Source organism: Centropristis striata, chromosome 22 (genome assembly GCF_030273125.1).
Source record: "Centropristis striata isolate RG_2023a ecotype Rhode Island chromosome 22, C.striata_1.0, whole genome shotgun sequence".
NCBI classification, from domain to species: Eukaryota; Metazoa; Chordata; class Actinopteri; order Perciformes; family Serranidae; genus Centropristis; species Centropristis striata.
Genome location: NC_081538.1, coordinates 16,124,641 through 16,147,517, shown reverse-complemented (window position 1 = coordinate 16,147,517; position 22,877 = coordinate 16,124,641). Strand labels below are relative to the sequence as shown.

At 38.7% G+C, this 22,877-nt stretch overlaps 1 protein-coding gene across 2 annotated transcripts; it reads left to right on the top strand.

The window, feature by feature from the left end:
- Positions 1-1,393: 1,393 nt before the first annotated feature.
- On the top strand, positions 1,394-21,379 carry mcm10 (minichromosome maintenance 10 replication initiation factor). 2 transcript variants are annotated; one of them, XM_059326209.1, is made up of 18 exons: positions 1,394-2,004; positions 2,573-2,621; positions 2,707-3,006; positions 3,099-3,305; positions 4,509-4,649; positions 5,803-6,010; positions 7,213-7,378; positions 8,945-9,112; positions 13,387-13,503; positions 13,676-13,872; positions 14,583-14,677; positions 14,893-15,006; positions 17,219-17,713; positions 18,737-18,867; positions 20,517-20,630; positions 20,750-20,895; positions 20,989-21,031; positions 21,118-21,379. In XM_059326209.1, the coding sequence occupies exons 2-18, from the start codon at positions 2,615-2,617 to the stop codon at positions 21,199-21,201; spliced, it is 2,733 nt and encodes a 910-aa protein (XP_059182192.1). In that variant the 5' UTR covers positions 1,394-2,004; positions 2,573-2,614; the 3' UTR covers positions 21,202-21,379. The 2 variants fall into 2 exon arrangements, with proteins under 2 accessions (XP_059182192.1, XP_059182191.1); XM_059326208.1 differs by having other exon boundaries at positions 1,429-2,004; positions 4,506-4,649.
- Positions 21,380-22,877: the final 1,498 nt, after the last annotated feature.

Below are 22,877 nucleotides of genomic sequence, written 5' to 3'. Positions count from 1 at the left end.
CAACATTTTCAGAGATTTAAACCTGGGAGACAGAAACGTGGCCACCTTGTGTGTGGGAGTCAGCAGCATCTTCTCCTCCAGCAGGCTGGATGCGCGAGCTCGGAGGAGAGCTATGTATGATGGATCTCCACTCTTGGGCTCGCAGAGTTTCTTGATTTTGAGAAACCAGAGCAGCACCATGTGGATCGTCGGGTATCTGTCTCCTTCCAGCTCGTTGATGGCTAATTTAAAGAGGGTGAGGAACTCAATTAGGTGCATCAGCTGGTCTTCATAGATGCCCTCCATCAGATGCAGCTGGCCTCTGTCCTCCAGGAGCTTTGTGATGTCACTGTACTGTTTCAGTATGGACTCTAGCATGTTGACTTTGCTGTTCCAGCGTACTTCACATTCATGAAGCACTGTTTCTGCAAAATCCCCCATATCCTCTGTCCCCTTCAGATATATCACAAGGCTTTTGCATTTTTCCAACATCTGCACCACGTGTTTAACGCCTTCTGGTGCATTGCTCTGACTGCAGGTGAGTCTCAACACTGTGTTCAGTATGTGTGCAGAGCAGGGGATCCAGTGCTTGGTCCTATGTTCAGCCATTAGATTAGGACCCTGCTCACTTACATAAAACACTTTGTCCTGTGGTATTCCATAACTCATCAACACATATGTGATCTGATCATGGCTTGTGTTATTCACATCATTGTCCAGCTCCACTGTGGCCAGTATGCGGCTGTCCAGCTGCCACTCCTCACTGATGTAGTGGCATGTAAACACTGCATACTCCCTCTTATTGAACTCATCCGTCCACATGTCTGTAGTCACAGCTACCCCACTGTCCTCCATCACCTTCTGGATCACTTCATAAAGTTTCTCCTTATCTACAGCAGCCTGTTGCTTGGCCCTGTCACACACAGTCTGCCTATGAGGTATAACGGCATGAGCATCAACTGCGCCGTATTTAGCACCAATGTCGATCAGAGTCTGCGCCACCTGCATGAACCCTGAGCCGCTGACAATATCAAACGGGCACATATCCAGGCAGCTCAGGTCCACACAGTCATCCACTAACTCTGATAAGACTTCCTGTGGTAGAGTCTTGCTGGCCCGGTAGACTGAGGACGTTAAGCCGTCTTTGGCTTTAGTGCTGCACACATGATGGACCATGTTGGAGGTGCCAGTCTTGTGGCTGTCATACACATAGAGCGCCTCGCAGTTGTTACAGATGACGTAGCCAGCCCGTCTGGACTCGTCTCCGCGGTGGACCACTTCACTAAAACGCTCCCACACGAAACTCCTCTGTCCAATCTTTTTCCTGGTTTTTAATTCTCCTTTTTTAAGTTTCTCTCTGATTTTTCTTGCATCCATATTGACGCTGCTTGAGCTTGAGACGCAGGACCCCACAATCCGCTCAACAATGAGGGGAATGTAGTCTGCTAATTGGTGCCTGATAAAAAATAAATATTTCAATGTGTTGTTCACATTTTAGAGAATGGAATCAATCACTTATCAGAATATGTGTTTGTCTGTTTATTTATTTTTTTGACCCGACCCGCCCGATCCGCGGATAACCGCGATACCCGCGGATATAACTGCAATCCGCGCGTCGTTAAGTATCGAAAGTAGGCTATGTAAACCCAAGAAAGGAAACCAATCATTACTTATATGTGTATATCTAATGCAAAAGAAGGTGAATCAGCGAGCCATTCTACAAAAGGACACTTATTTAAGTCAGGCAGATGATTGGGCAGCTACCAGATTTTGACAACACAGCGGGGTCCTTCATTTAGCGCCAGTTTAGACTTTCTCCCTCGCTCGGTGTTGTTAGGTTGTAGACTACAATGCAGGCTTAAAGCGGCGTTTTTATTAAATGCAATCAATGACTTGCACATAACTACATATAGTGCTAATAACTGCAAAATAAACGTCATATTTAAAGATTGGCCGTGGATGTAAAATCCGTCAAAGTTACATTAGAGCGAGCAAAGAAGACAAAGCTTCACAGCAGAACCAGAGGTAAGTAATGTGGCTGTTTTATGTATCTATTGAGTAAATAAGTAAATAAGTGGAAAGACACATTTTAAAGAAAGTATCTGATAAACGTTTCATTTTGATTTGCGCAAGGGGTAATTATATCCCCAAATGTTGACATTTATGACGTAGCTGTTAACCATGTTAAAATGTCTGTGAGTTTAAAGGCTCCTGGTAAACCACGGCCTCCTCTGGGACAGACTGCCTCAGACTAAAGCTCAATTTAAATACTTTACTCACTTCTTTCAAAAAGATTGCATGTTTCCTTTTAATATAGACTATCTACGTGTTTTTCCCGAATAGTGTTTGGGTGCACTGACACATGTTTGTGTGTTTACAAAGCAGTAATTTAACTGAACAAGACAACACTTTAACCCTTTGATGCACAACATATGGACACCCCTTCTAATTCATAACATTGGTCAAAAATGACATTTCTCATGTTATTTCACATCTGCAATCTATGAATTTTTCCCCCTCTAAAATCTGTCTCACTCAGTTTTCTAGAGAGAAAGCAGGCAACACAATAATATAAGTGTTTGCTTTCTTTTAGGTTACCAGTTCATCTGAAATCAGTGCCGTTAACATCTCTAAAATGGACAGTAAGTATCATGTGATTAAAACATATTAAAATACAGCTTTATAGATAGGTCAGGACATAAATCAGATTTTATTTTCTCTGTCCAGGTGAAGATGATCTGGACATGCTGACAGCACTGCTGGCTGAGAATGAGAGAATGGTGGAAGAACAGGGCGGTCAGGAGCACGCAGACGACTTGGACGGCCTGTTTGATGCTGATGATGACGAGGAGGAAGAGTACAAAGAGAGCGTGGAGGAGGAAGGGCAAGACCAGGAGACAGAAGACGGATTGTCAGAGCTCTTTGGAGATGTGGATGACATTGAAAATGAAGAGAAAGCAACTAAAAGAAAAGAAAGCGGAGGAGAAGCCAGTGAGATCCTGGACAGGTCTAAGGAGGATTTACAAGGTTTGTGCTGCTGAAGTTTTCCCTCAAATCTGCTTCTCATTGATGTACAATATGATGTGTGTGTTCACAGGCTTTATGTCTTCCTTTCTCAGATGAGCTGAGGCGCATGCAGGAGCAGATGCAGCGGCTGCAGCAGCAGCTGGAGGCGAGCCAGAAGGTTTCCACGTCGTCTTCCTCTGCAGGGAACTCAGCTGCTCCCAAACCAGTCACCCCCAAACCCACCCGGACCAAACCAGCCTCGACCAAACCGGTCTCGAACAAACTGGCCTCTACCACACAGAAGCCCAAGACACAAGCAGGTAAACATTTTCCTGAAGTCAACTGGCCACTTTCCAGGGTTCAAACAGGTGCTGGAAATCCCTGGAAACAATTTTAAAGTGTTGTTTTCAAGGTTTGAAAAGTGCTTGGATTTTGAATAAAGTGCTAGAAACTGCTTGAAATTGTGATTGTATTACCTTCATTATAAGTCACTGACTGAGTAGTTGGCTTTTTAGATAAAAACCAGGGCCGGGACTTTAATGCGTTAATTCAGATTGATTAATTAATTACACAAAAATTAACGTATTAAAAAAATTGACACATTTTAATCACACTTATTTTTGCACCACGGAACGTTTCTCACTGGATGAGTTTCAGGCGGACCGATTATACTGGAGCACCAACTAGCGTTCATGATTTCAGACAACAACAAACCACAGTGAACATGAAGGAAGAAGCTGATGAGAGCGCTTTGGTTGGCCCCGTGGATGATGGGACATTTTGTTACAAAAAAAACAACGGATGGAAGCGTCGATAAGAGCATGGTTGTGTTGCTATGCAACAAGGAATTCACATATCACCGCAGCACATCTAGCCTCAAGTATCACCTCAATGCAAAACATATAGCAGCTAGCGTGGACGCTAGTGTGTAAGCTACACTTAATGGCAAAAATTGCACTGGTCTGTTGGATTTGAACAAAAATAAACAATATTTTTGTTGCTTAGGCTTATGTATTCAGTCATTATTCAATGGTATACTAAAAATCCATGTGAAAAAAATTACTTCTCACTGTTCTCAGGTCAAATATTTATATGCGATTAAATTGCGATTAATTTCGATTAATTAATTGCAAAGCCTCTAAATAATGAGATTAATTTTTTTTAATCAAGTCCCGGCCCTAATAAAAACAAAAAAAGTTGGAGCCAGACTAACTGCAATTTTTGCACTTTAATAAAACTAAACAGGGGGAGGCTAAGAAACAATAACAGATTGCATAGTTATATCTAACAAAGTGGCTACCGAGTTCATGTGCTTCATGTAAATATAGAAACCATGGCAGTAGGATGCTGAAAAAGCTTGAAAAATGCTACTTGAAAATGCTTGTAGAGTGCTTTAAGTCAGCTTTGAAAAAGATTCCACATAATATAGAGAACAAATTTATAAGTTCAGAAACAACTGCACACTGCCGGACTGGCAACAAAAGTTAATAATGCGCGTTTGTTTTTCTGTCCTCTGACAGCAGCAGCATCTTCATCCACTCCGGTCAGAGGAGAAGCTGTGAAGCTCCAGGAGTCCTCCGACTTTTTTGATCAGCTGAACAATGCTGACTCCTTCAAACGCAAACCCAGGGTAGCTCACCAAGCCAAAGCCAGCACATCACCAGGTAAAACTGACCCCAACCCAATCCATTCACATAAACCACAACTGAGAGGATTCTGCTCTGTGGACCCTGGGTGTACATAGGGCTGGGCGATATATCACAGACAATGTGATATGACAGAAATCAAAACATAATCATGTGAATATGACAGAAATTAAAAGAAAGTAGAGAAATCTGACTATTTTCTTATTAATTTTACCCGTGTGTTTCATGACAAAAGAGCACATTAAAAAATCCCATAACAATAGAAAAAACAAACTCCATGCTATATATCGATATAAAAAATATATCAATATATTTTTAAATGTTATATGGAATTGGACCATATCGCGTATATCGATATAGTTCAATTTTTTTCTTTGTTTATATTCAAATGCTGCCCTTACTAGGGTTTGTCATATTTAGTTATTTTAAAATGTTCATTTTTTTCTCATATAAATATAAATATTTCTGGCCATATGATGCTCTAATATGTTTCAACAGACTATAATAGATCCATTTGAAGCATTTTTAGGCATTTTAAAATTTGACCATTTTTGACAAAAATCAATATATATAGTATGACTTTTTTTAAGGTTATTTTTGGACATCCCATAATATGTTTTTTTCTGTAATTTCTGGCCATACTATTCTCTAATGTGTTTCAAAAGACTATAATCAGCCCATTTTGAGCATTTTTAGGCATTTTAAAATTTGACCATTTTTGATAAAAATAGACATGACTTTTTTTAGAGGGAGTCATTTTTGGACATCCCATAATATGGTAATTTGTTGCTATTTTTGTGGTAAAATGTGGTAACAAGTTGATTTCCTAGCCTCTAGGCCACATATATATAACAGTGTTTTTCAGCTACTTTCAGACAAACTATACCACCATTGGCCTATTCTATTTCATAGGCTATTTTTATTTAAGATGTTTTTTATTTAAATGTGCACTTCATGGAGTTTTCTGTCATATTTGACTTTGACTGAACATTTGCTCTCACTTTGCAATAAAAATATAATATATATAAGATATATATCGTATATCGGTATTCAGCCTGAATATATCAGGATATGAATTTTGGTCCATATCGCCCAGCCCTAGGTGTATCTATGGACACAAATGCTGCTTGTGCATTTATTTGATTGTATTGTTTCACTGTTTCCTCTTCAGAAGGTCGAGGTCCACTGGTGGAGATAAAGATGGGCAGCTCCTTCCAGCCAGTAGAAAGCACCAGCAAGGATTTAAATCCCCTGCGTTCCCCTGCAGCCTCTCAGAGCAGACCTGCAGCAGCTGCATCAGCAGGAAAGTCCAAACCTTCTTCTCTTCCTCCGCTTCCTAAAGATGTGGCTGTTGAGAAATACTCAGGACTCCGGCTCAGGTGAGGACGCTGATGTGATGGAAACACAAGGTTTTTAATGAAAGTCAGAAGTGAAAAAATGTCTTGCCGGTGTTAGGGATTAATAAAATTTAGCAATTACCTGCATTATGACCATTAGTAAATGCTGCTTAAAAATGTATTTAACATAGCATAAAACTCAGATTGAATATAACAAAGCACATTCTCTGCACATTCCTGGTGGAAATATAGATGTAACACAGAGACATATTCATAGAAATGCATCGAAGGTCAGGAGAGGCAGATACTGAGGAACATAAGGTACAGATAGAGAGGGCCAGATGAGGAGAAATGTGTGCAGTTGTATTCCTTCAAAAGACACTGACCAGAAGGTAGAAGCACCAAGAGGCTAGGGATGTAGCCTGCAAATCTAAACCATGGTGCTGCCCCAACTGTTTTGACCTATTAGATAGTTGCACATTCACATTATCAAACTCTGTGTTAAAGTAAGATAGGCATCCTTTCTCTGACGGTGGTTGCAGCTAACTGTCTTACAGACTGTGAGTTCTGATCAGATTAAGGTCCATGTACCAAGGTTATAATAGTTTTGGATTTTTCATCAGTTTTAGTTTTAATTTCATTGTGATTTTAACTATTTTGTAGAGTGAGTTTGCTTGTTTTAATTCGTTTTTTTTTTTTTAAATGCTTAGTTTTGATTTAGTTTTTATTAGTTTTAGTGTTAGTTTTAGTTCTAGTTTTTTTTAAATTATTTGTATTGGCTTTTTCTTTTCAAACCATAAAACTTTTTTTTTTTTTAATGGGGTATTTGTTGTGTGTGAGATTAAAAAAAGTCGCAATAAATGTTTCCTTTATTTCCTTTGTCTGATCCATCTCAGCCCCAATAAGTTTATTAAGTCATAAAACCAGATAGATGAAATAGATTTCATATCAAGTTGACAGAGACGAAAACGAAGGACATTTTCACTACAATTTTAGTTAGTTTTAGTTAGTTTTGTAACCACAAAATGCAGTTTCAGTTAGTTATCGTTTTTATTTTTCAGTTAACGAAAATGTTTTTTCAATTCTAGTTTTCGTTATTTTCTTAGTTATATTAACTATAATAACCTTGCCATGTACATGATTCACTCTTTCATTACTGGCTTAATAAATAGTTAAAAGGATTTTACTCTCCTCCCTTCTGTTCTGCAAAAAAAACGACATCTTGTGGCTTTTTTCCGTTTCAGAAAACCACGTGTTTCCTCCTGCGAGATGGACCGCCGGATGGCCGACCGGCGTCTGATCCGTCTGTCTCAGGTGCCGGAGCGTTTGTCCCGGGAGAAGCTGGAGGACAGCGACTGGGTGACCTTCGCCGTGGTGGTCAACAAGGCCACACCACAGAGCAGCAGCAGTGTAAGTATCATCACACCTCTCATCCATAGTTGTCTGCTGAATACTGCAACAGTTACAAATCACTAAAGTTGATCCTGATTTCAGGAATAGAATACTGCAACTACAACATCACACTGTTTGTTAGAAAAATACCTTAGTTCTCTGTGTAAACAAAGCCTTTAATTTCTCCAAACAGTTTGGAAATAGTTTATGGATTTCTATAGACTATTCATCCTGATTCAAAAATGTTTTTCCATAATACATTTATGGGTTGTTTTTTTTCCATATCCTTGATTTTTCAGGCTGTTTGTCAAAGATTATTTCAGGTACTAAAGTCCATGCAACATGAGTTTATTGTTCTTGTTTCATATTAATGTTGGGGCTCTCCATACAGACACACCTCTTCAGAAATGGAGGCAGTATATCATAGGTGGAAGGACTTCTAGCCAGTGTAATTAAGTATAGGGCTATTTGAGTATCTGTTTTAGCTCATTATGTCCACTAGGGGGCAAACTAATACAACAAGAGGCAGAACTACTTGTTATAGGTATATGTATTTTAACATAAGCATGTCTTTTAAAAGATCTACATACCAATAATTACAAAATAAACAAATAAAATCCAAAGCCCAGGCATTTAAATGAAGTTTTGAAAGCTTCAGATGAGCTGTGTTCTGTGTATTGTTTATGGTTTCATATAATTATTATGTATTGTGATAATGTTTCACTTTGTCCATGAGGTGGCGCTCTTAGTTCATAGTTGCAAGAGACACTTTGGCTGTATGAATGATATGGAGGGAGATGAAAGCAGTAGCTGAGAGAAAAACACTTCAAAGTTCAATAAACCATTAAAGAATTTTAGAAGCTGTTGAATTATTCCTCATTTAGCTCAACTTAATGTTATATTTTATTCAAATCAATGGAAGTGACCTTGTGTGAAAACACTTTCTTCTTGGAGCTTCAAGTAAATCATTTGAGGAATTATAGTAGAAATGTAAAGTGTATATTTCCCCCAAAACGGCCTTCTTTTGTTAAATAGTTTTTTCATATGTATACTAAACTTGCATATACATGTATTTATATGTAAGTTTAATATGTATAGGTATGAGTACATTGCTACATGTTGATTTTTTTTAATAACTTTTAAAAACAAAACAAACCATGTCTAAATGATACTGTAAAAATCTGAATAAAAATGAATTGAAAATAATGAATAAAATTACAAGGAATAATTTATGTGTATATATAAATAAAATTAAACAAGAGAGAAAGTGACGTAGTGTGGCTCTCATCATGCAGTGCATTCCCACGCCCATATGAGTGTTGGGTTTTTTTCACATTCAAAAATCTTTTGAAATATATATTTATTTATTTATTGTTTTGTACAATTTGAATCTATATATTCAAATTTATTATATTTAATGACAGCCCTAGTTCGGTAACTTCAGTGACTTTTCCCAGCTGGCAGCTTCAAATCCTGATTGGTCACAGCACTGAAATTCATTACATTTATCATAAAAAATCTGAAAATGTATTGGAAACACTGTGTACGGGACACTTTTATTGAATGAGTGTTTCCTCTCCGCAGGGTAAAACCTTCAGCATCTGGAAGCTGAACGACCTCCATAACCTGGAAGTGTTTGTGTCTCTGCTCCTGTTCGGTGAGGTCCACAAAGAGCACTGGAAGACTGAGCCGGGTACCGTCATCGGACTCCTCAACCCAAACCCCATGAAGCAGAAGGAAGGATATGATGGGGTGAGTGCACACTGGACTCAATATAATGTGCTGTTACTGCAGAAACCACTGTTTCAGAGTAGGACTGCACGATTATGGCCAAAATGATAATCAAGATTATTTTGATCAATATTGTAATCACAATTATGAATCACGATTATTCATCATGTTCGGGAAAAAATCTGTATTTTTATTGCACTACTTTTAAACAAACAACAGGAACAGTTTTTAGTGTCTGCTACTTGTTGGAAACAAACAGAGATCACTAAGTGAACACCTCCTGCAGCAGCAGCAGCACATACACACTGTACTGCTACAGAGCTAACTGTTAGCCTATTAGCAATTTGCAGACTGGACATTAAGGGGTTAACATCCCCCCCGCTCTGCAGCTGAGAAAGACTGCTGCAGGAGGACTGTGCCGCTTCGACTCGTTCTTACTCTTCGTTCTTACTCTTCGTTAAGAAGAGTAAGAAGGAGTCTCCAAAAGTCTCCAATAACACCAGAAAAAGTTGCTGGATTTGTCGCCAGTCGCTTTTTTGAAAAATAGTCACTAAGGGGGTCTGAAAAGTCACTAAATATAGCAACAAAGCTAAGTTGGCAACACTGCTTCGCCGGCTTTTACAAATGGCGCATGTTGTTGTGGCGTCGAGTACTACGTCACATCCTGCTTAGTGTTCTATCCAATCAGTAACCAGGCTTTTTTCAGGGGAGAAAAGCGGCCCTGCTCTTCTACGGGGACAAAAAAAGTCCAGTCAAAAGACCGCTCAGGACAGCTCATATTCAAATTAGGGGTGTTTCGGCGAGTGAGACCCGCCTCATTATTGGACGGTAGTGGATACACTCTTTATGCTACAGTCCACAGAGTGACTTGAAGGTACCGCTGCAAGGTGCTCCCACTCGTTATTTATTTAGGCAGCTACATGAAACCTTAACTATGCGTTAACCCCCTGGTGGTTGGTGGACTACTGGTGTAGAAAGTGCTTGATTAGATATGCAGGAGAGCCGCATTTTAAAATGGAAATATCACCGCCGATCAGGTTAATTTAATCGTGGTGGTCAAAATGGTGATCACGATTAAAATTTGATTCATTGTGCAGCCCTAGTCTTAAGCCACCTTCACCAATCAAAAGTGACCACAATGCGGATGTTGACATTAATGATACTTTTCTACTGCAAGAATCAAAATTTAAAGTAAGAATAAGTGTGGAAATTAACACATGCACACAGCTGACATGCAATATGTCAACTGCTGCTGAGTTTACACGTAGATGGGCTGTGTGTTGTTGTGATTTAAAGTCTGCACCAGGTGATGGTAAACTGGGTCAGAAGAACATTGCGTGTGACTGAACTCATTACACTGGCAAATTAACTGCTTTCACTAAACTGATGTGATAACCTTGTTTTATTTATATTGTGCTGAATTGGTTTCAAGATTGTTTTTGTCATGGACTGGTTTGGCAACTGAAGTGTCAGCCAATTAAAACGGTCTGGTGGTGATGGTGGAAATAGCAGGTCAGGTTGCCAGAGTCAGCGCAGCATGACACACAGATGTTAAGAGAGGAATGTGGCAAGGCAAGGCAAGGCAAGTTTATTTGTATAGCACAATTCAACACAAGGTAATTCAAAGTGCTTTACATACACATTAAAACAGCAAGACACAATTGAAAGCAGTCAGTTAAAACAGGGAAATAGGCAGTAGAGTAGAGCAGATAAGTGTTAAAGTTAAGAGTACACTGCAGTAAACAATAGTGTTTTTAGTCCTGATTTAAAGGAGCTGAGCAACAAAAGCCAAAGCTGCACACCACACATCCTCACACACTTACCACCCACAGAGGACAGACTGAGTGTGAGAGGCTTAAGATTAGCTACATTAGCCGCTACTAACTAAACACACTTGAATATCTTCACTGCTTAAGCTGCATTGTGGGTAATAAACAGTCATGGAAACAATTATTAGACCATTGTTTTCTTCAATTTCTTGTTCATTTTAATGCCTGGTACAACTAAAGGTACATTTGTTTGGACAAATTTAATGATAACAACAAAAATAGACGATAAGAGTTAAATTTAGGAGCTGATATCTAGCCTTTTTTCCATTGTTTTCTTGATTTTGGATAACCAGTTATTTCTGGGTCCTTTTCTTAGAATTGGTGGTTGTGGGCCCTGGATGTTTAGGGGGAGATAGCAGGTCAACAATAAATCTGCATAGAAGTGGTGAACATGAAGATTCATTTGAGATGCAGCTCAGCAGTATGTGTCAAGTTGTTCTGGTCAAAAATATCTAATAAAAAATGACTTAATGAATGAATTATTTATTTTTTGAAACCTATAGGGGTGTTTAAAGGGTCATAACATTAGTATCGGCTTTCTAATGTCACATACAGTACAGGCCAAAAGTTTGGACACACCCATCTCATTCAATGCGTTTTTCTTTATTTTCATGACCATTTACATTGTAGATTCTCACTGAAGGCATCAAAACTATGAATAAACACATATGGAATTATGTACTTAACAAAAAAAGTGTGAAATAACTGAAAACATGTTTTGTATTTTAGAATCCTCAAAGTAGCCACCCTTTGCTTACTAGAATATAAGACATGTTTTCAGTTATTTCACACTTTTTTGTTAAGTACATAATTCCACATGTGTTCATTAATAGTTTTGATGAATTTACAATGTCAATAGTCATGAAAATAAAGGAAAAACATTGAATGAGAAGGTGTGTCCAAACTTTTGGCCTGTACTGTAAGTTGTTGCAGCAATTTTTGGGTTGATGCCATTTGTTACACACATTAAGTACACATCTAGTTAAACTGGTTATTATCAAGAAAACCATGTAAAATGTCTAGATATCAGCTCTTAAATTAAACTCTTACGAGCTATTTTTGTTGGTATCATTATATTTGTCCAAACAAATGTACCTTTAGTTGTACCAGGCATTAAAATGAACAAGAAATTGAAGAAAAAGGATGGTCTAATAATTTTTTCCATGAATGTAGGTGGCAACTTTGACAAGTAAGAAAATTGTGTGGATATCTCTGGCACTGCTGCATTGATCCTTTTAAATCCTTTTTCTAAACTGTCTATTGTGAGGAATTATAATCAGCAGCTCACTTTTATGAGTTTCAATATTGACAACCATCTTTAAAAGTTGTTTTGCCCAAACTGCTTCATCTTCAATTATTCTGTGAATTATTTACTCCATTCTTTGAGAAATAATTTTGCCTAAAAAATGCCAGAAAACAATGAAAATGTCCAATTTAATGTTTTTGAGCCCCAAGTGGCAAATTTACCTATCTTATTTTATCCAATCTGAGGTCTTAACTCAAAAGATATTTGCTGCACAATGCAGATGGTAACTGCAGTGGTAACTATTTCTATATTTATTGCCATTTTACTTGACTGTTTATTGCCTTAAATTTGTCATCAAAATAGCTGACAGTTAAATACACGGTCGCTCATAAAGTTGGAATAAAGTATTTTTGACCTCTTTCCATGAAATGATTGTGACAATGTGATTTATTCTTGACAGATAAAGTGAATATCTTCTCAAAACGTAATCAATCAACTCTTCCAAACGTATCACAATGAAAATGAAACCACAGTTAACAGAGGATTGTGTCTGAAAACAAAACTATTTCAACTTTATGGGCGACCATGTATCTGTCCAGTTGTATCTAAAATATCTAAATATTTGACTAGTTGTAACTGAGGAAATAACAATGGCAACACATTATAAATGCTAAAAAATAGTATAAGGATAAGACATTTGAATGAATTAAGAGAGAGAAGAGAGAAGGCAACAAAAGAAAAGATGATTTGTTGTCTTCAGTTGATCATCCTTTCAGGGTCAGATTTTCCTTTATTGTCATTGCACAGAGTAACAAGTACTAGAACAATGAATTTAGCCATCAACCCGTCCAAAACGTATACTTAAAACACACATATAATATGACAGAGGTGGACAGGACAGGAAGACAGAGATGAAAGAAAAGAAATGCAGCACGTGTGGAAAGGAGGGGAAAAAAATTAAAAAGCCATCTAGTCCGGTTGTATGCATATCTGTATATGTGGGAGTTTGAGTGTGTAAGCCTGAGACCTGTCTTTGCCCAGTACCTAATCAGTCCCCGTCTCAGCTCGCTGGAATGACAAAAAGCGATAACATAGCGGTTGCTACGGAGACAACCTTGGTTGAGGGGGGAGCAGGGGAAGTAGAGTCTCACTGCAGTGCTCATCCAGGGGAATTTTATCCCGATTCGCTTTCTAGAAAATCAAAACTTGAGTTGTTGCAGGTGAGCCTGACGGTGGATCACCCACAGAAGGTGCTGCTGATGGGTGAAGCTCAGGACTACGGCAATTGCAAGGCCATGAAGAAGAACGGAGACCCCTGCTCTCAGCTCGTCAACCTGGTGGGTCCACCTTCTCCTGACTCACATTTCTCCACATCTGCTCTGATATTTCATCACATTTATAATCCATGCTTAGTATTCCTTTCACAACTAATCTGTTCTTGTCAATTTCTTAGTATTCCACCATCTCTTACAGCCCACTTGTCTCTCTGTGCGTTTGTTTTCTTTCCAGTTTGAGTGCCAGTACTGTCAGTATCACGTCAAGGCTCAGTATAAACAGATGAGCTCCAAGAGGGCCGAGCTGCAGTCTGCCTTTTCAGGAAAAGCTCCCAACAAGGTGAAGGTGAAGGGAGGCAGCCTGAGAGAGCGTCTGTGTCAGGACGGCTTCTACTACGGCGGAGTGTCCTCACCCGCCTGCGCTGCCTCACTGTGAGTCATCTTACATCAGGTCCTTTATCTGGATATTGTCAGGAATAATATGTTTACATTGTTAAACATATTCTATAAACCCTCCCTTAAATGCACAGTATAATAATCAATGCAGTACTATGAATGAGGAAAATTGCTAATTGTATCCAAAAGACACATTAAGAGACAATAATGCATTCCAAGGTCACATCTGTCCACTTTGGATTCTGGCACAAATTCTATTCGCACTTTAACAGTCTGTGTTGAAGTATGTTCGTGCAGGCTAACTCTATAAAGATATATATAGGGAGAAAAAATACAGACACAACACGAAAGACCATACAGGTGACAAAACTTAAAAAAAAATGTTAAAGTGAAACAATTTTGTGACACAATATATGCATACATTGAAGGGTTATCAAGGTATATATGTATTTAAAAAATTACAAAATAACAGTAAGACAATAACAATTAAGAAAATAAATAGAATAAAAACAACAACCCACATGCAACACCAGTCAGTAGTAAAAAAACAGGATAAAAAAAAAATATATATATACATTAAATCAGTCCCGAATATCAACAAAACTTCTCAACCAACTGAAAAAAGGCTCCCAAAGTTTCCGAAATTTGTGCAGGCTAACTGTAACTCCCAAAGCCAGGAGCAAAGCGTGGGACTGGGCACAATCTGAGCCGCCTGACATTTTCAGTAACAGGTCTGTGTTTTGCAGAGCGTCGTCCAAACCGAACAAACCCACCCAGAAGACTCTGGACAAGCTGTTTGTGAAAGGCTCTGCTCAGCTCGTCAATCAGGCCAAGAATCTGGGTAAGGACTGAGTCTCTCTTAAAAGATGATGAAATATTTTAGGGTTTCACAGCTAAAAAAGTCTGCAATACATCACCTCTAATTAACCAAAAGATTCTTTTACACAGGCTTAAGTTATAATCATGACAGCTGCTGAGAAGAGAAAGAACACTGAATGAATGGCTGTGAAAGTAAATAGGAATCTGTTTTTGTTTTGTCTTTTTCTTTGTTTTTAGCTATCCAGTCTGGTGAAGTTTCAGGTTGTTCCAATGAATTTAAGAGCCTGATGTCAGCGCCAACACCTGGAGCTCTGCAGCTGAAGAAGCACCTGGCACAGGGCACTGTTGCAGGTACACAACCTGGAAATATCTCTGTGCTTTTCACTACTCCAGCTAGGGCTGGGCGATACGGACCAAAAGTCATATCCGCATATATTTAGGCTGAATACCGATATATGATATATATCATGATATTTTTATTGTAAAGAGAGCAAATGTTCAGTCAAAGTCATAGTCAAATATAACATGTCACAAGTAGTTTTATTGAAACCGTTTATTAAATGAACATAAATACTGGATAACAACAGGAGTACCTTTTTTTTTTTTTTTTAAATCAAAGCTATGACATGACAAAGCTATGATATGACAAACCCTAGTAAGGGCAGCATTTATATATAAAGAAAGACATTTTTTTAAAACTATACTGATATATCCGATATGGTCAAAATCCATATCACAATTAAAAATATATCGATATATCTTTTATATCAATATATCACCCAGCTAACAATGAATAAATGAATGACTTAAATTATTCAGTTCAAGCAGCATTTAATGCTCTCTGTCTCTTTATGACCTACATAAGAAAACAAGACCATCAGCTAGAAGATTGGCTATTTTTACAGTACTGTTCAAAAATAATAGCAGTCCAATGTGACTAACCAGATTAATCCAGGTTTTTAGTATATTTTTTTATTGCTACATGGCAAACAAGGTACCAGTAGGTGCAGTAGATTCTCAGAAAACCAATGTGCGTGCATATCCCGAATGCTGGGTCTTGTTGGTTTTCCTGATTAATCTGGTTAGTCACATTGGACTGCTATTATTTTGAACACAACTGTATATCGTTATTCTTAATGCCTTTCACCAGGTCTGATGACCTGCAAATCAGCTTCAATGATTTACAGCATGCGTGCCTGGAAGAGCCTGTATTGATATTTTCTCAGTCAAAGTTTGGCAGTGAGTATCACATTAGTCAGTTAAAAGGAAGCATAAGGAGATTTTTCCTTAGAGGAATTTAGAGTTTGTCATTTTTATGATTATTGCTGATACTGGGGCGACCATTACTGAACATGTGAGTCAGCTCACTTGTATTCTTTGGCTATAATTAAAAGATCACAAACTTTTGTGTACAAAGCAAGGTTATAATAATTTTGGATTTTTCATTAGTTTTAGTTTTAATTTCGTTGTGAACTTTTGTTTTCAAATGCAGTTAGTTTTAATTAGTTTTTAAAGAGTGAGTTTGCTAGTTTTAGTTTAGTTTTTAATTTCTGAAAATGCTTAGTTTTAGTTTAGTTTTTATTAGTTTTAGTGTTAGTTTTTTTGTAATGGGCTATGTGTTGGGTGTGAGATTCAAAGAGGTCATAATACATTTTGCCTTTATTTCCTTTGGTTTATCATCTCAGCCCCAATAAGGTGATTAACCCTTGAATTTTGGTTCTAGTGTAGACATCCCAGTCTCAGTAAACATATTTAGAAACAAAGTAAACATAGTTGTTTTAGTGTTCCTGCATGTTCACTAAACAGCAGATATTTAATTGGAGCTGAATAAAAACACATCAACCAAAAAGGATTATGCAGTGTTTCCCCTACATGTATACTGCTGGATTTTCAGCACCACCGCAAAAAAAAAAGTGATTTGTAATCTGCATGGTTGAATTTAAAACTTTGACTTGCACACAGTGAAAGCACAACGTCCAAAGTTTACAGAGTGTTGCTCCGGCGACACTTTTACCATAATAACTAAACGGTTTGTGCTATCGGGAAATTTCCAATGTTTTCTGAAAGCTGAGAAGTTGCTCTTTACAGCCAACATGGTGTCATTACGGTAATTTCACTGGGGCTTCTCCCGGAAGACCACAAAGCAGGATAACACACACTCAGCGGTGGAGAAATAGAAACACTGGATTATATATGAAAAAAGTTGACAAAGATGAAAACGAAGGACATTTTCACTATCATTTTAGTTAGTTTTGTAACCACATAATACAGTTTCAATTACTTAACGTTTATTTAAAAACTTGTTTTTATTTTTATTTCAGTTAACGAAAATGTTTTTTCAATTCTAGTTTTCTTTATTTCGTTAATTATAATAACCTTTGTACAAAGGACAGTAAAAAAACAAATACTAATTTTCTGTTTCTCCCAGAAGTAGATTATAAAATAAAGTTCATTTGGATCTTAAAACAATGTTTAATTTAAAAGCTTTGAATGTAAAAAGCAGTGCAGTGATATTTCAATATTTAAGTCTGAACTTTTTAATGAACCTGTTGTCCATCTTCAGCCCCCAAAGATGCAGCTGGAGCTCCAGTCCAGTCCATCTCAGCCTCAGACCTGCTGAAGCAGCAGAAACAGAAGCAGCGAGAGTTTCTGCAGAACCGTCGACGCAGGGCTGAAGAAATCCAGAAGAGGGTGCTGCAGAGCTCAGCTGGCCCCAGACCCGGGTCGTCATCATCCTCGCTAGCCCGGGATGGTCTGATGTCCCCGAAAGCAGCCTCCGAGGTCCCCAAGGCCACCCAAAGCCCCGCTACCCCCCATGCCCCCACCCTGGGCCGAGGGTTCTCTGAAGGGGACGATATCCTCTTCTTTGAGAACAGCCCGCCACAGGCCCCGGCCCCCAGCGCTCTCAGCCTGTCAGCCGCCAAGATGGCTGCTCTGAAAAAGCTGAGAGCCAAAGGGGCGGGGCTGGAAAAGGAAGACCCCAACGCTGTGAAGAGGAAGAGGAGTAAAGAAAGTGAGATCAACGACAGAGTGCAGAAGAGTCTCGCCTCACCCAACGGTAGGTACACAGTTTCAGCTCACTGAGATCCTGGAGCGATCATTGCATTAACTGGGATGTTAGTTTTGGCTAGCAAAAAATAAAAACAAAATGTATGTTATACCTCAGAAAACTGAGCAGCGACTCCTTGGAGTGTCTGTTAGTCCAACCAAACGCTGAACAAGACATTTTTACTGAACAAAATGTTCAAATAAACTGTCATTAAGTGAAAATACAGTGAAAGGGTCAAAGTTATGAGACCAAATCGGTAAACGTCCTCTTTTCTATCTATATAACGTTATATATAACTTTATTGACACGTTGCCGTGGATAGGCATTGCTCTGCTTCTCTCCTGATGACAGCTCGCCCTGTTAGTGACCTGTCAATCAAAGGTAGCCACGCCCCAAATCATACGATTCTTTATCTTCTATTTTCTTCTAAATGGGGCCATTATTTGAACTATTAACATCAAATTCTCTTGAAGAAGATTTTTTACTAGTGATTGAGACCATAGTGTTGTCCTAAAAAAAAAATTCTGAGTTAATAATCAAGTGAGAAGTTTTCTCATTTTGCATTGAAATAAATGGACAGATTTTTTTTGCAGCCAAACTTAGAGCCCCCTGCTGGAATTTTTGGTAGAATGCAGCTTAAGGCACTTCCTGGTTTGACTCCTTGCTCAGTCCCGGAGGTTGCCGGTATAGAACCATAAGATGTAAAAAGGCTCACCTTGGGAAAAGCCTGATCCCTGCAGTCATTGCTGCTCCAAGTAAAAGAGCACGATGAGCACTGAATCTTATGTCCATTTGCTATGGTTCGTTCTTCTGTCATGTGTTACTGTGTGATGTTACAGCTGATTGTCTGTGTTATCTGTTAAAATGTACAGTGCTGTGAAAATGAATTTGCCCCTGGTGACAATAAAAAAAAAAAATCTAATCAAATCTAATCTAGAGCCACCGAAGAAAGTTGAAATTCATTCAGTTAAATCATCTATAAAATGACTTTAATGTTGCTTGTTGTAAACTGTCCTTTTACTCACTGTGCAGGTGAATCACCCAATAATGAGGATGAGGAACCAGCCCAGAAGAAAAAGCGAGACCAGCTCCTCTACATCCAGTCAGAGGAGTTCCAAAAGATCCTCAACGCCAAATCTCGCCACGGGGCTGCACTACAGGCGGTACGACTTCTTGACCTTTACTACATGTATCTGTTAAGACCATTTTTTGTGCCTAGTGGGCGTCAGGGGCCCATGTCTCATAATCCCCCCATGAGAACAGGGCTGCACGATTATGGCCAAAATGATAATCATGATTATTTTTGATCAATATTGTAATCCCGATTATTCATCATGTTAGGGAAAACGTATTTATCTGTATTTTTATTGCACTACTTTTAAACAAACAATAGGAACAGTTTTTAGTGTGTGTACAGAGTGTCCGGTATTTGTTGTAAACAGATGGCTAAGTGAACACCTCCTGCTGCAACAGCACATACACACTGTACTGCTACAGAGCTAACTGTTAGCCTATTAGCAATTTGCAGACTGGACGCTAAGGGGTTAACATCCCCTCCGGCTCTACAGCTGGGAGAGACTGCTGTAGGAGGACTGTGCCGCTTCGACTCGTTCTTACTCTTCTTAACGAGTCGCCAGCCCCCGCAGCTCGCTAAGAAGAGTAAAGCCTGATTTCCACCGGGCGCGTTACTGCAGCGTCACGTCAGCGTCGCGTATGCCGTTGCAAATAGGTACCACTCTAATCAATGAGAGCATTTCCACCGGGCGCGTAGCGTAACGTTACTGCAGCGTCACATCAGCGTCTCTACGCGAGCATTAGGTAGGACTTCTATTTCTCCGCGAGACGCTGCCAAATCGCGTGAATCTCAACAGAGCAGATCGCACCAGACAGGAAGTCCGACTAAGAATCAGCGTAAAACACTTCCGCCCCTTTCAAAATAAAACACAATATGCAGTTCATGCAGCCTAAAACTACTTCACATCAACATTATGTTATGACCGGGGCACCAGATCAGCAATCAATCAATCAAAGGGTCTCAGAGGATCGGCGACACGGACGACAAGAGACTGATTGTTGAAGTGGAACATCATACAATCATTTATGACATAACATATTGTTTTTATATGGATAGATGGTCAGATCAACATATCTTTCACGTCAGAGAAGCAAAGTAAGTTGGTTGTTGTTGTTGTTGTTGTATACTTTATACACACAGTTTATCCATAGACTGTATAAATAGAGTTTAGAGTTTATCACGGGATCTTGCAGTCTCCCGTATGGTCAGGATTATCGCGTGATCTCGTTATCTCGCGTGTATACGACCGGCTCGCTAAGCTGACGTGCTGCTGCTGTAACGCGCCCGGTGTGAATTGACGCCGGGCAGAAGACACAGCAAAAACGCTGTGGAGACGTGCTGCTGCTGTAACACGCCCGGTGGAAATCCCCAGTAAGAACGAGTCTCCAATAACACCAGAAAAAAGTCGCTGGATTTGAAAAATAAGAGTACTACCTCACATCCTGCTTAGCGTTCTGTCCAATCAGTAACCAGGCTTTTTTCAGGGGACAAAAACGGCCCTGCCCTCTGGTGGTTGGTGGACTACTGTTGTAGAAAGTGCTTGATTAGATATGCAGGAGAGCCAACTGTAATTGTGGGGGCCAAAATTGTGATCACGATTAAAATACGATTAATTGTGCAGCCCTACGTGAGAATATGAGAGCTATATAAGACCTCTCCCTTTCTTCTTTTTTCGCATGTAAAACATTGTAAAGTGTGTGTGAATTAAAGAGTTTCTGTCTGGATGTCCTCTCTCAGGCTGAGTACCAACTGCAGGAGAGATACTTTGATGTTCTGGTGAAGAAGGAGCAGATGGAGGACAAGATGAGGGACATCAGGGAGATGAAGTGTCGAGCTGTAACCTGTAAAAAGGTATGAGTTAGATTTACCCATTTGGTTTGGGATGGTAAGACATGAGCATGGTGGAGATCTGTCTCTCAGCTACAAGTAGAGAGAGTAAGCTGTTGTTTCCCGTGTTCCTTTGCTTCCAGTGTAGTTATACGTACTTCAAGCCGGCGGATCGTTGTGTGGAGGAGAATCATAACCTGCGGTGGCACGACGCTTTGAAACGTTTCTTCAAATGTCCCTGTGGACAGAGAGCCATCGCTCTGGACAGACTGCCAAACAAACACTGCAGGTAAATCTTCATTTCTCTAAGTTCCTCTCATCTTTCAAATTAATTTTTATTGGAAGAACTTGTTCAATAACTAATGCTGTTTTACCATTTCAGTAACTGTGGTCTGTTTAAATGGGAGCGGTCTGGGATGCTGAAGGTAAAATCTCTCTCTGACTCACAGATTCTTCTCATATTTTAATGAAAGAAAGCAGACCTGATGTTGCTCTTCATGTTTAATTGCAGGAGAAAAAGGGACCAAAGATCGCCGGAGAGCTTCTCCAGCCTCGAGGAGAGGAGCATGCCAAGTTCCTCAACAGCATTAAGTGACAACACCACAGTTTTTAGTTTTTAGATTTCTAATTTAAGTCTATTAGTGTCCTTCTTTACATGAATTTTGTATGAATTAAGTCTTTAAAGTTTTATGATGTTGTTGATTATGAAGATTTTAATGTCTGTGATTATGTTGGATATGGAAATAAGCTGATTAAAGCAGTAATTTGCAACATTTCTTGTCAAATGCATTTCTATCATGGTACACGTTTTCTAACTTAATCCAGCAAAATTAACTACTTTCCTGATTGTTGGGCTAATAGCCTTCTTCACAGAACACATTTTGACATGTCACAGTAGGAAAAACACAATAAAAAATGAATGATTTGGTTTCAGGGCTGATTCTGTGTATACGCTGGCTAACTGTCACCATCATTAAGCCATCATCAATGTTTTTACAGCTGTGTTTTTCCTGTTATGATGAGCCAAAATGTCTGCTGGGAAAAAAGATCTGTCTTTTTAGATGAGTCAGATAAGTTTAAAAAGTAACCCAACTTCACCATTTTCTTTTAAACTCTGCCTATATAACTATCTAGCTATAATATTGCACACCTTTTTAATGTATACTTACCCAATACCTCTTTTAGCACACATTCTACTGTATTATAGTGTATATCCAGTGACACTACAAACTAAAATCATTAATCTCTTTCAAATAGGTGAATTTTCTTTCTTTTTTTAAGTGTGGGTGTTAAAAGGACATTGCATCTCTTTCTGTTGTGCTTGATGTGTCATTTCGAGAAAATAGAACTGGATAGTGGTGGATGGATGGGAAATTATATCCTCTACAGCTAAAAAAAATTGTTAAACTTTTAGGTATACTGAAGGTAAAACTTAATCGACAGAAAATCCAAAGAGGGTGTCACTAGATGATAATGTGATCTGAACAAGAATTTCATTAAAGGTTGGTAAGTACAACAACGAATTAAAAGCAATGTCTTCATCAGTAAAAGAAACACAAAAAATAAACTTACCCTTCCAGATAAGCCGAACCTAACATAAGCACACAGACTGAGCCTTTAGCACATCAAACAGAAAGAGCTGCCTTACGCTGTTGGTAGGCATCAACAACAAACTGAGCGATTCAAAACACTTTTTCTCTAAAGGTATTGCAGAAGGTATAGGTAATCTACAATATTGACAAGTTGCAGCAGATAGATTAAGCAATCTATCTTTCTCATTATTTTGGGGGTACTGTGTCTAGTCTAAATTATTTTGAGATAATTTAACTGATTCATTCAAAAAGTTTCATTGTTTTGAGATGCTTAGTAAATAAATGCAATAACATATCATTCATTTGAGATAACTAAGTCATCATTTTTGAGGAAATTTGTCAAAATGACTAACAGATAATTTTTCTTTCATCCCATTGGCAGAAACAGGCTTTCATATATTGGCCAGGCGGCGACCTCCTGGTCTGAGCAGGGAGGCAAACCAGGAAGTGCCTTAAGCTGCATTATACTGAAAATTCCAGTAGGGGGCGCTAAGTTTGGCTGCAAAAATATCTGTCCATTAATTTCAGTGCAAAATTTGAAAACTTCTCACTTGATTTATTACCTCATAATTTTTTTTAGGACAACACTATGGTCTCAATCACTAATAAAAAATCTTCTTCAAGACAATTTGATGTTAATAGTTCTAATAATGGCCCCATTTAGAAGAAAATAGAAGAT